The 14,290-nt window shown below is 35.2% G+C and overlaps 1 protein-coding gene across 4 annotated transcripts in view; it reads left to right on the forward strand.

Annotated features, from left to right (window-relative positions):
• Positions 1-14,290, forward strand: part of REPS1 (RALBP1 associated Eps domain containing 1) — a 76,729-nt gene that overhangs the window by 44,997 nt on the left and 17,442 nt on the right. For 2 of the 4 annotated variants that reach the window (XM_008161917.3, XM_008161923.3), the window contains exons 9-10: positions 4,835-4,956; positions 8,329-8,409. In XM_008161917.3, the coding sequence (XP_008160139.2) occupies positions 4,835-4,956; positions 8,329-8,409 (203 nt within the window). The remainder of the gene's footprint in view (positions 1-4,834; positions 4,957-8,328; positions 8,410-14,290) is intronic. The other 2 variants (XM_008161932.3, XM_028141290.2) reach the window with 1 other exon arrangement.

Here is a 14,290-nt window from a genome sequence, read left to right on the forward strand (position 1 = left end):
ATAAGACTTTTGGGAGTAACAATTTTTTTAGTATGTTGAATATAATACTAAGAAAATAACAGAAGTTCAGGATGAGTAGGTGATAAGCCTAGGTAAAAACTGAAGGTCTTTGAGAAAGGTGGTTTGGCAGGTACACTGCACTGAATTGAATCTGCAGACTTTTCAGAATCTTTGGAGGATAGAAGGATGAAACTACTGAGAGCATTTTTATTTTCTAGTGCAATACAGAAAATATGGTTTGCACTCATTTAATTTGCACTTGTTGCTGACTTTTAAATGTAGCCTGACAGTATGTCAGTCAATATGATCACACAATGTTGTGTCTTCCGGGCACACTCTTATACATGGAAATACTTTTTGCATAAAGCCCTTTTGGGGTTGGCTTTAACAAATAATTTAGGCTCATGCTCTTCTTTTTCAGCCCTGATGCTCTGATGATGTCAGGGGCAGAGCAGAACCCTCAGGAGGGAGGCAGGGTTGACACAGTGTTCCAGCAGGAGGCTAGGTTGGAACACTGCATCAGGTAAGAGTAAAACTACACCCCTGCCTCCGTGAGGATACGTTCTACAGATTAACTTTTGTGGGCGGGCCTGAAGCTCTTTGTTGGAGTATTCGTAGGGAGCCAGGTTGGTAGAAGGAGATAAGCTTATTTACAGACTTCATGCTCATGACTGTTAGTTTCTAGAACATAGGTAGGTAATTTGCTCTTTTTCTACTGCCATTTGTTGTTCTATATATGAAATAGGAAAGAAACAATGTGTAATTCTGCTAATCCATCCAGAAATAATTTGGGGGTTTTCGAAAACAGACTAAATTTTTTTTTATAACATTTTAGTCTTAGAACCCCTTTACATTCTTAAAAATTATTGTGGACCCAAAAAAACTTCTGTTTATATGACTTAGATCTATCAATAGTTGCCCTATTAGAAATTAAAAATAATAAATTTTAAAAATTTTTACAGCTTTTTAAAAATTACAATTATAAACTCCCTAAATATTAGCATACATATTTTTAGGAAAATAACTATATTCCCCAAAATAAAATAAAAAATTATGAAAAGGGTGGTATTGTTTTACATTTTGTAAATCTGTTTAATATCTATTTTAGTAGAAGACAGCTGGATTTTCATATTTGCTTCTGCGTTCAGGCGGTTAGATATTATTTTGTTTGAGGTATCAGGTGTCTGCAGACTAAGCACTGAGTGCCAAATCCGGTCAGCTGACTGTTTTTCTATAGCCCACAACAAAAAGTGGTTGTTAGTCTTTTTCTTTTTAATCATTGGAGAATAAAGAGAACAATATTTCATGACACATGAAATTCAAATTTGTAAAATTATATGAAATTCAAATTTCATTGTCTATTAATAAAATAAAGCCAAGCTCATTTTTTACTGATTATCATGGCTGCTTTTGCACTGCAACAGCAAAATTGAATAGTTGCACTAGAGACCATATAGCCTGCAAAGCCTAACATATGTACTATCTGGCGCTTGGTAGAAAAACGTTTCCAATCCCAAATACATGAAGAAAATCTTGTCTGGCATAGTGAAAGGAAGGACTGTTTTTAGATAATTATGGATATTCTTTGGTACCACACCAAATGTCAACAAATGGTAATTTCTTAAAGGTTAATTGCGATGTGAAAGCTGAAACCATATTAATGAATTATTTGTACTGTTACATTAAATTCCATAGATCTGTTTTGCACTTTGAATATTATGCTTTGGATTAATATTTTGCCCATGCATGATTTTATAACATAATTGATTATTTGTAAAATATTGGTTCATTGAGTTATACAAATATGGATACACGTTTTCCAAAATTCTAATTTTCTCTTGAAAGCACAAAGTTTGTCATTAGTAACAATACTGAAGACAGTTGTTTTCCTGAAGTGACAGGCTCACTTAACTCATTTTTGAGAAAATGCATAAAAGTCTGAATAATTCGTTTGTCAGCTGTTCTTTAAAGAAAAATGCACTCCCTCTCCTCCTTCCATGAAAAAAGTGGCCTGTTCAGCTCAGAGCTGAATCACACAAGAACACTTCCTGGAGATGATCATCCCTGTGCTCTGATAAAGAACAAAAGTGCAATATATATTGCGCCTCTCCATTACTTTGGGACTCCATTATATAGAATTGCAAATATATATTTCCCCTTTTTCCTACAAAGACTATTAAAAATATGTGTATTCAGGGCTGAGATTTAATAAAAATTATTCTTACCGCTTAATTGTGAACATTCTTCAGTGACATTGCCATGCCTGTTTATTTAAACTGGAATGTGTGCGGGTGAAGAAGACAATGACTAGTACAGGATGGGGCAAAATTTGGTTTACAATTATTCCTATGGGGAAAAATACAATAATTAATAAAAATACAAGGATAAACTCTGTTTCGTGTCCTCACAACTGTAAACCTATTTTGCCCACCCCTGTATTATTTGGGTGCTACTGCCTTGTTTCTTATTGATAAGCCAGCAGTTTTACCCACCATTGCTTTTGCACCATCATTTCAAATGCCAACACAGGAGAAAAATAATAATATGATGATTACAAAAATCTTTTTGACTTTTCAGATGCCCTATAAGAGTCATGGGGATTCCCTGGAGTCCATGGTCCACAGTGTGAGAACTGCTACTCTAGGAAAATGACTATGTTGGAATACTTATCAAGTATAATTATTTGAGTGAATAGTATCCTTCAAGAGGCTACATCCACTACAACTTTGTATCAGTGAATCACAGAGGTTCCCAGAATCTATCCCAAATTATAACTGCCCTGAGGTGGGGGTAGGGTACAGTCTGGATCTAAATTTGCTAGTAGAAGACTGACATGAGAAAGCCAGGCCAGGGCCCCAGCTTTACCCTAGATGATATTTGAAACTGAAGTAATATAGTCTGACTGTAGATAGGTTCTTTTGAAAATTAATTACCTTATAGTTAATACTGTTTTAATTCTATTTATTTTTCTTCGACACCTGCTTTGCTGGATCTCTTAAAGACACTTATCCGTTCACCTTCCTCCTAACAGAGTTTCAGTTTCATTAAACTCAGATTTATAGCCATTATATCCTTTCCTTAACTTTCTTTCTCTTGGTTATCATAGGGAAAAAAATCCATAATTTTTGTTCACACTAAAACCACAAGCTATTCCCATGAGGAATTTGCTGCTACTATTCATTATAAATAATATTTCATTAGTTTTTCTCTAAGAGCTTTGATTTAAGAGGTCTTCATAGAACATTATCGGAAGCCTATCTGCCTCTTATTGTTTCTATACTACTCCGACATCTTTATCAAGAAAGGGATAGCATTAAGAAAGAAATAGCAACAATTTCCGATCTTACAAAACAAAAATTTATCAAAATCTGCTGCTAGACTGCAAATTCGAACTTGCAGTGTGATATAACTACAAAAAAGCAGAAGTATTTTGAGATAGTAGTTGTAACAAAGGGCAAAGAGAAATTGAGTACTTTTTCAAAATACTGGTAGTTAGCTTTGGTTCTGGGAAAATAACAGTAAAGGAGAGTGAATTTAATGAAGAAGAACACAAAAAGCAACTCATTCAATAAAGATTTGTGTACATAGTATGTATTAGGTTCTGTGTTAGGCACTAAAATGTGAAGGATTTACTTTTGAATAAATTGAAAGGTTAAAACCTATACATTGCTAAGTTATTGTATGACTTTATTTGGGAATTTGAAATACAGTGCTAACATTTAATGGCAAATGTCTTTATGATGGAGAAACTCAGGTGCTATTTTATTCAGCTTGCCCATGGTCAAGCAGTGAGATACAGATGCTGGAATAATGTTTTGATACAGGTTCTAAATAGATTAGGTACTCCCCATTAATTTGGCAATTATTTGATTTTCAGACTGGTATTCAAAGATATGTAAAACTTGGGAAGATTGGAATGAGAATTAAGTTACCATTGAAATTCCTTCTGTTCTCAAATTGAAATTTAAGTGATATTTTAAATTAGGGCTTAACTACTCACAAGCAGAATGTTCTACCACATAACACTTTAAAAACTACTTTGCAATGGTGTCGTGGATTTGTAGCTTTCTCAATGAAGGTTAAGTGCCAGTGGCCTAATGATAAAACTTTCTTTGGTGTGGGCTTATGGACTGCTTTTCACTCATGCCTGGGACTCTTCCTCTCCTTTTACTCTCTGCCCTGCAAATATATGCTGCTTTTTTGGTAACAGAGGAGACTTGCAGAGAAAATGTGAGTGACTTAGTGTAAATTAGCATTTCCCAAAGTATATTCCAAGAGAATATTGAGGGATTTTATTTGGGGTAAAAGATTTAAATAGTTAATTTGCTCTGAGACATTACAAGTCTTTGATATACAAATGTTCATGGAGTTGCTCCAACAGCGAGTTACAGTATTCCCAAATTTGAATAGAAAAAATTTCTTGAACCTAATTTTTTAAAGTACCTCACATTAATTATTCCATAAAATACACTTTGGGAACTGCTACAAATTCAGCCCTATTATCAGAAAATGATGCAAAACATCTGTGCTAGACGTGTTAATATGCATAACACTCTTTTTTCTATTCCTAACTAGAATTTATTTTCATGGAAAGCTTTGGTTTTGGGTAGACAATAAGTAGCAAAAATAAGTACTGCCTAATTGTCTGATTGTTAAAATGTTTATTTTTAAATTACAGTTGACATTTAATATAAAAATGTTTATTTTAGGAACATGAGGAAAGGAAATTCAGATTATAAATTACTACTTGTCAAAGTCTTCAGGGTTTTTTTATAAGTAATATCCCTAAACTAAAATATATTACTTATGGAGAATTTCTGTTTTTCAATTGCAGATGTTGGGGATCAGACAGGTGAGGTAGGTTATTCAGGCTCGCCTGCAGAAGCACCTCCAAGCAAGTCACCATCAATGCCGTCGCTAAACCAGACTTGGCCAGAGATGAATCAGAGCAGTGAGGTTAGCAAAGCTTCCCTTTCCTTTCATTAACATTAACTTTGTTAAGGTAAGACGTTCCAAACAGTAATTTCAGCATCTAGCTCTTTCAGCATGTATGCATAGTTAAGAGAACATATAAAGTAGGGCTATGGTAAGTGTTTGTAATTATGTGACTCTGAGGTTTTCAAAGTACTTTTTCATATATATACTGTCATTTGGTTTCCACCACTCATTCCTGTTAAAACCCTGTGAGTTAGACGGGGCAGGAACATGCAGGTTATAGTCAAAAGGTGAATGTCTTGGCCAAGATAACTCATAGCCATTGAGGAACAAGAGCTTAGATTTGAACACAAGTCCTTTGACATGTAGCCAACTACCACACCCACCATGGCACATTGCTTCTCATTCCTGTAAACAAGGTATGTGATAATATATTTGGAATCTTAGTACTGGAAGTGATATGAGAAGTCACTAATCCTGCCTTCTACATGAAAAAAGTATTTTCTTCAACCCAGGCTATTGATAATAATTTAGTTTTATTTAATACAGTATGGAATTAAACCCTATTAAATGCAGTGGTTAAATGATATTATATATAAGACCAAGGATAACATGTAAAACAGAATTTCAGACAAATGCACTCCCTCTGCTCCTCATTACTTGGGAACTCCATTATATAAAACTATAAAAGTTGGGCCACTCTGATTAGAATAAGAGAAGTAGGCCGGAGGCCCCTGTGTTAAACCTTAGTGCTCTGTAGAACATCAGCTAAAAAATAGCTGTTCTAGCCTGTTAGAGCAGTTTTCTTTGTGAACAAGTAACTTTTTTTGCCTTAAATTTTATTTATTTATATATATATATATCACTTTTAGGTAGTGCTTACAAATTTAAAAGTTTGTTGACTTTCAGGAAAATTTCTAAACTTCTGGAATTTTCATATCTTTTAAAGCCAGTAATAAAATACTGAATTAAAGAGACACTCATTAATTTTGGAGAGTTGAAAAACAGAAGTAACGGGTAGGGTTAAAGTACTTGCTGCTGCTTTATGACATAATCACAGATACTGTACCTGACACAGAGCACTTGTCATACCGTCAGATGTGAAGTCATGTATATAAGTTTTTCTAGAGGGAAGAATTAAGCCTTGAAATAATTCACTAGTAAATAGGCTTTATAAAGAGTGGGGTCATTACTCTTGAAACCACTTGCTCATTTTTTAAAAAGCAATATCAGATTAAGAGTAGTTTTTCCATTGATACTCAATTCTAAAGCCCATATTCATTCTAAATAAAATTGTGTGTGATCATTAAAGACTAGGAATAGAAGTCCCTTCCATATTCTGATTTAAGCAGTTGTACTTTTTAGAGCAAGTTTCATTTTGTAGTATTCAGTAATAATTCGGTTATGAATGTCATGTTATTTTTCTTTTCAACTCTATGGAAAATCAAAATGTTAATAAAACTAACATTGATTTTGAGACATTTTAATAAATATCTACCACAAAGCACTAATGATCCTCTCAACAGGTAATTATTTGGCATCTAAAAATGGATGAGTCATTGCAAGGAATAACACTACTAACAACAACAACAGCACTAATAATAAGCCTTAATATGTGTTGAGCAGTTGGGATGTGCCAATTCTTTTCAAAAGCTTTTTACATATAGGAACTCTACTTCCTCATAACAATCTTATAGTATTATTAATCTCACGTTACAGATGGTGAAACTGAGTTACAGAGAGGTTAAATAACTTGCCTAAGGTTGTACAGTATGACTAGGATTCCAGTAGTCTGGATCCATAGCTGTGCTCCTAACCATTATACTAAAGTTATGAAGATAAAAGTGTCTCTCTGCTCTCCAGGGAGCTTGCATACAGTCTTGTGAAACCAAGTAAAACTTCATACAACCAAATAGGTAAATAAATGCCTTCTTTTTTGGCAAAAATCTACATCTAAACTTTTCTCCACATTTAGATCATTAGGGTTTTAAAAATTCCTCTGTACACATGCAACAATAATTATTGAAAAAACTATAACAACAAATAATGGTAAATCACTTCCTTGAAGTGATGTCCCATGATAAGAATGAATTTTTGTTATTCAAGAATCACTTTGAATACATCAATATGTCTTAATTTTCATGATTTTAAAATTTGTAGGCAGAGTTGTTGAATGATTGTATTAGCCATTTTTGTCGATAATTTTCATCAATGTATTAATTTGCTAATATTTTATTTCTACAAGTCTTCTCAAATGGAATATCACTATTTTAAATAAGTCGAACTTTGAAGCATAAAAATGTATACTTTTCCATGCTGAATTACAAAAAGAGGATTTTGGTTAATGGGATAGGTGTGTCTGTGTGTAAACATTCGTTTGTGTATATTGTATATGTGTAGATGTTTTTCCCTCTTCAGAATACAACTGGTAATTCTTAAGAATCAAATTTTAATGCAATTTTGATATAAAAATTCTATACTATTTTATTACCAAGATCTTTAAAACAAATGGAATTTACTATAATTATTATTGGCTTATCACTCCACCTATTTTAAGAGGTATGATATTTGTGTGCCTCTTTTAGAAGAGTAGTATTTCATATCAAAATACATCCTCTATATATAACACATACCCAGATGCTTGATTTGCTCTCATTGTGGCCGCACTCTGATTTTTCTAGCATGGGGGCGGGGAGGGGGGCGGGCGGTGCCTGATTGGCAGCTCTGTCTTTCGATCTGGCATGGTCCTGTTCATAGTGCTGATTTCAGGGGTTGACTTGCTACAGATTGACAAAACCTCAAACATATATTATAATTCCAGAATTCTTTGCACTTTATCTCAATTATATTTTATTAAATATACATATGTACAAAATATGTGCACGTACATAACAAAATCATCTTTCAGGGGTGGCACTGGCAAGTGACACTGACTTGCTTTGTTTTGACCAAAAGTTTGGTAGTCAAGATTCACTAACATCACCAAATCAGTGCATTAGCATTTAAATTTTAAAAGGAGGATTTGACATTATTTCTCTAGTCAAGACAAACCCCTTTACATTTTTACCTTGTTGCCATTTATACCACTTAGACTCTGTTTGTTCCTGTGTCTCTTTTGAGGTTGAATTCTATAAGGCTTTGAATCTCTTCATAGAGATTGCAATAAATTGTTACTATACATTTGATTGTGAAGGTGCTCACCTTACATTACAAGATGACCCAGCATAGATGAGTATAAAATGTTTATGCAAAAATGGAAATTACGGAATTTTGTCAGGCCTATGAAACACAACTTGCAGTGCAACCTCTGAATGACTTTGCTAAATCTTCTCCAGTGATCTTTTTACTCCATCTTTCTCATCATGCTGACTTGTCTCTCCTCTGTCTGTTCAGCAGTGGGAGACATTTAGTGAACGCTCTTCAAGCTCACAAACTCTGACCCAATTTGATTCTAACATTGCACCAGCTGATCCTGTAAGTCAATCACTTAGCTTGCTTGTTTGAAATTAATTTTATTAACCCAAATTTCCATTCATTATGGTTTTTAGCAGATATGCATGTTTCAGTGGAGTGCTTAGAGGGAAATGGTAGCAAGCTTTTCAATTTTTGTGTGCCTAATGGTGGAAAGAACATTTTTTTTTTTACCATTGTTTGTATTTTCTAGTTATTTTGGTTAAACTATGTTTTAAAAATCTGGTACATGTGTCTAAAGAAGCATTTTGTGACAATTGATTTAGTTGACTTGTTTTCATTTGCTAATTGAGTGTATGTTCTATTAAACATACTGTTTATTTTAGTGTAGTTACACTTAGTAAATACTGTTTTATTTGTATGCTTACATATCATGTAATATGTACTACATATGTAAATATGCAATGTCATCTTTTATTTTAATAGTCCAGATGGTATGGCTTTGACTTAAATAGTATGTTGAGTTCTGTTACAAGAGAATCAAGTTCAGCGAAACAACAGAGTTGTTAGTCAAAGATTCCCATTGAGCCTGTCTTGTCTTCCTGTGGTTACTGTGTTGCTCTGGAAAATGCTACAAAGTTCACATCATGATTTCAAAAATAAATTATATTACCTTAGATTTAATTTCATATATGACCCACCTGTCCCTCAAGTTATTTGAACATTTCAAAACCTTAGTTGCTAATCATTCTTCTCACTGTTCACTCCTGCTTTTTCTTTTTTCTTTTAAAAAGAAGGACATGCTAATAACCACTTTTCAAAAAGAAAAGAGGAAATAAGTAGGAAGGGAAGAAGAGTGTAAAGGTAGGATTAGAAAATGAGCTCAGTGGAAAGATACGGAGAAGGCATTCTTTTTAGATGTTTGATCAAAGACAGCCAGCATTCATGAATTAAATGTAAAAATGGTCTTGTTATTTAATGTGTATTTGGGAGAAGTGGTATTTAAAGATAATAGTACATCAACAGTTTAATGAATCTTTGGTGTGTTTTATAATTTTAAAGACTTTGTATCTATTTGAAATACAGAGGATGTTGTTAAATTGAATTCAAATAGATAATGTATGGAAGTGTTTTATAATTTATTAATAAGAGTCCATTAATATGTAGATCATCTGTGCCTTTTGCTTCTCTTGCTACTTTGAAGGCATTTATTAATTTTTTATTTTAGTCTCTGAAAAGTGAAGGAGAGATAAAAAGGAAACACAATTTTTGCTGTTTATTATTAAGGTCTCTTGGGAAGTGACAGGTGCTGTAAGCTAAAAGAAAATTTCTCCATATTATTCTTATCTCCTACTTACACCATCAAGTTAGTTTATTTAAGGTATTTCATAAAAGTACTTTTTTGGGAACGAAGGTTTGCCGTAGCAATAAAGAAACTCTCTAGTCTCTAACCCTTAAGAGACCATGGAAATAATTATTCATGGTATTATGATTATTTGTCGGGCCAGGAAAGAACATTACATATAAAACCATAGAATTTCAGGGCAAAATAAATTAACTCACGACTTACAAGAAATGCAGGGAAATATTTGGCTTAATAACAGTGATGTTCTTGTAACCTATTGGAAATAATATCCAAATTTGTGAATTCTTGCTCTAGGGTTTAATATGGCTCAGTACTTTCTTTTGTTATCTCTAGTGTGGCTGGAGGCTCTAGAAAAATTAAAAATTATTAATTGATATTTTTAAACTCCAATTTAGGCTTCTGAATTTGATAGAGTTGCCAGTCTTAAGTATTTATAATCTGGTACCTAGAAACATCCTTTTTCTTTTATGGTGGCAAACTTAAATCTGAACTTTGCTCCCCAACTGGGAATTTCTCTTTAAATTTCGAATTAGGAGAATATACTGTTCTCAGTGAAGATCTGAATTTCTTAACCCTCATTTAATACTTACTGACATATTTCCTATACATGCACTGATAATAACTACAATCCCAAATGATCCTTTGCAAGGTTTATGTAAAGGATTTTAAGTAAATAAGGTCCATTCAGATTAGAACAGAATCACTTAGGAGAAAAAAAACCCATCACAGTTATAATGTGAATTTGACATACATTACAGTATTGGAAATATTTAATGGAATATTTTTTAAAAGCTAAAATTTAATAATTATCCATTTGCTCAATAAAGTGAAAGTCTATGAAGAGCTCCAAACTGCTCTGTAGCACTTAGAGACAGTGCACTGACCTCACATGCAAACTGCAGTGGTTAATTATTAGGCTCCCGGAATAGTGATGAAATTGAGTTTCTGACATTTCATTTCCAGAAACTTGATTACTTTTGTTGAACTTCTTATCAGTTAATAGACTCAGGTAGAATCTGCTTCTGCAAGGAAATTCTAGGCTGATGAGAAGTGTCGTGCACTAGTCTTCTCCATGATATACCTGATCTTGAATGCTATAGAGCTTCTGAGTAATTTAGAGTACACAAGGGAAGTGAGTTTGATCACTGATTATGCCCAGCCAATTCACCTGGTTTGATGGAGCTCCTTTCTAGGTGCCTGTGATATTTTCTAGGAATACAAAAATGTCAAGAACAAAATTCCAGTCTTAAGTAGACCACACCACAGTTCAATTATTATAAGCTTGACTAGAAGCCCGATGCATGAAGATTCGTGCTAGAATGGGCTTTCCTTTCCTTGGCTGCCAGCACTGCCTTTCCACTCCAGCCCAGCCCCTTTCATCTCAGGCCCCAGAGCCACCTCTTTCCGCTCCAGCCCTGCCTTCCCACGCTGCCCAGAGGCCCTGAGAGACCGGGGGGGGGGGGGGGGGTGGGGCAGAATGCCTGCATCATCGCCATGGTAACGATGCAAGCATCCCGCCCCCATCACTCAGTATCTTGTATGCAAATTAACCCCCATATTTGTTGGGTTAATTTGCATATCACTCTTGATTGGCTGATGGCGTAGCGGAGGTACGGTCAATTTACATGTTTGTCTATTAGGTAAGATGATTGCAATTCATCTGATTGTGATAATTATCATCCATGGCTATGAACAAAACTCTGGGCAGAGAATCATGGGCCAACTTACCCCAAAAGGTTTCCATAAAGGAGCTTTTATGCTGAGTTTTGAATGGAACTATGAATTGCCAGATTTGGACAAGAGCATTCCAAGCAGAGCGGATATCATGAACAGGATTAATTCAGTGTAGTTATGAGAGTATAGGGTAGACATGTATATGGGGGAATGATGGGGACTGGGAAGATCTTTGTATGTTAGACCAAGGATCTGAACTAAATCTCATATACACTGTTGGCTAACAAGAGTACCATGAGCCCTAGCTGGTTTGACTTAGTGGATGGAGCATCAGCCTGGGGACTGATGGGTCCTGGGTTTGATTCTGGTCAAGGGCACATGCCTGGGTTTCCGGCTCGATCCCCAGTAGGAGGCATGCAGGAGGCAGCCAATGATTCTCTCTCATCATTGATGTTCCTATCTCTCTCTCCCTCTCCCTTCCTCTCTGAAATCAATAAAAAATATATTTTTTTAAAAAAGAAGTACCATGATAAAATGGGGTCAAGGAAGAGCTATAATATGAAGGATTGATGGGATCAAGAGAGAGACGATGAGCACCTGAACTAAGAAACAGAAAGTAGGCAGGACTGGATTCAGATAGACAGGATAATAGGATTTAAATCAAGTAGAAAATATAGATTATGTGAGCATTAATATAATATTCAATAAAATGCTGAATTGTATAAAATCAAATACCCAAATAGATGATGCAAATGTGCCATGAGTAATTACAAGTGGGTTTCCTAAAGGCTTTGGGTGATTTGAATAGGGAGAAGAAAGTGGGGGGAACCTGCCAGTCAGTCTTACACTTTTTTTCTCTATTTTTACATTTGGGGATGCTAGTTTGGAGCAGAAAAAGTGTTACTTTGACATCTTGTAACTCAGGACTCAGAGGCTAGTAGGCATTCATAGTTCTTCTTCTAGGATGTTCAAATGCCTAAAATCAGAGCCTTCTATCATGCTCTGAGTCATTTGTAACATCATAGTCATAAATGAAGCCTCTGATGTATGGTCTCCTGTTTTCAAGGAATTACCTTGTCCTGCTAGTAGCTAAGACCCACTGGACTAAAGCTATTGCAGGCTCTTAGCAACCAGTCAGTGTATGGCTGAAGTATGCTATACAAAATGCTTTCCTGGTACAGAAACTTAAGCTATTTGGATAATAAATAGGACACTCAAAATTTTCTTTTCTTGTAGTCATTAATGTACTTCCATTTGTTGTACTGGAAATATATGAAAAGACTAATTAATATTTCCAGTTATTATAAGCTTTATAAATTTGATTTTATAAACATACACATAGAATATATATTAGATAAATACTATGAGTTTAAAGCATCTAATAAATTTTCCTTTCTTGTTTTTTCCTAGTTTTGGGGGGTTTGCAATAAGAACTTATTGTGTCACAAACTATCATTTCTTTCTCCTTTAATCTTGCCTTATTATATTAAATTCTGATTTTCATAGCAGCTATTTCTGCTATTAAAATTGTAAGTTAAGAAAATAGTATTTATTTCTAAAGCCATGTTTTTTATAACCATAACAACATCTTAAGTGTATTGTTATAAATATTTTCCTGTGAGTGACTCATTATTATGTGAGAAATCTAAACTTCTATCCATTTGTAATGTTTCCCTTTATAATTGTAACTAGAGACCCGGTACACAAAATTCGTGCACGGGGGGTGTGTGTGTCCCTCAGCCCAGCTTGCACCCTCTGCAATCTGGGATCCTCACAATCCAGGACTGCTGGCTCCCAACCACTCGCCTGCCTGCCTGCCTGGTCACCCCTAACTGTCCTCCCCTGCAGGCCTGGTCGCCCCCAACTGCCCTCCTCTGCAGACCTGGTCCCCCCCCAACTGTCCTCCCCTGCAGGCCTGGTCACCCCCAACTGCCCTCCCCTGCAGGCCTGGTCCCTCCCAACTGCCCTCCCCTGCTGGCCTGGTCGCCCACAACTGCCCTCCCCTCTTGGTCATCTTGTGGCAGCCATCTTGTGTCCACATGGGGGTGGCCATCTTTGACCACATGGGGGTGGCCATCTTGTGTGATGGAGTGATGGTCAATTTGCATATTACCTCTTTATTATATAGGATTGTAGAGTTGTAGGGGAAATGTTAGTTCATTTTGATTGGATAATACATGAACTCTCTCCAGCATTTCACTGATGTAGAGGCAGGAATTTGCTATGAATGGATTTATCAGTATAATTGCAATAAAGAATTTGTTTGTTATAAATTGTTTGAATTTAGAGATTATAAGAATAAGCCAAACAGCTGCAAACAAGAAATGGTATACTGGAACTTTCTCTAGCAGAGGCTTGGTGTTAGTACTGTCACCAAAATAGTGTTGTATTTAAACTGAAAGATCATTATCCTTTACACTAAATTATAAACTTAACTCAACTAGATATTCAAAATTTAAGGATCTAATATTCAGTCCTTAGCAGCAGCACACACAAAATGCGAACTGACTCCTCATACAAGGAGCTGAGCCTTCTTCCCAGTTTTCCATCTGGTCTGTAATTATTAAGCCAAATGCTTGATCCTATTCCGGTTCTTCCACTGGTGTGGCAGCTCCCACCATCAGGCTTACCTGTGTACCCAGGTGTACCTTTCTCTTCCTTTCCTTTCAGAGAGGCTACCATCTGTCTTCATCTTCTCTTCCTGGCCTTACTCTTTCACTCTGAAAAGTCTCTTCTATCAGTTTCTTTACCCTTCTAACTAGACTTGCCACTCATGAAGTTTAGGAATATCAGATGTGTTATAATCTTGAATGGTTTAAGAAAATATTAGAATCTTAGAGTAGGAGCCTTACTTATCCCTCCTAAAAACTGGATCCCTTGGTGGAAATGTTAGGCTAAATTTTA

This window comes from Eptesicus fuscus, chromosome 10 (assembly GCF_027574615.1).
Source record: "Eptesicus fuscus isolate TK198812 chromosome 10, DD_ASM_mEF_20220401, whole genome shotgun sequence".
Classification (NCBI taxonomy): domain Eukaryota; kingdom Metazoa; phylum Chordata; class Mammalia; order Chiroptera; family Vespertilionidae; genus Eptesicus; species Eptesicus fuscus.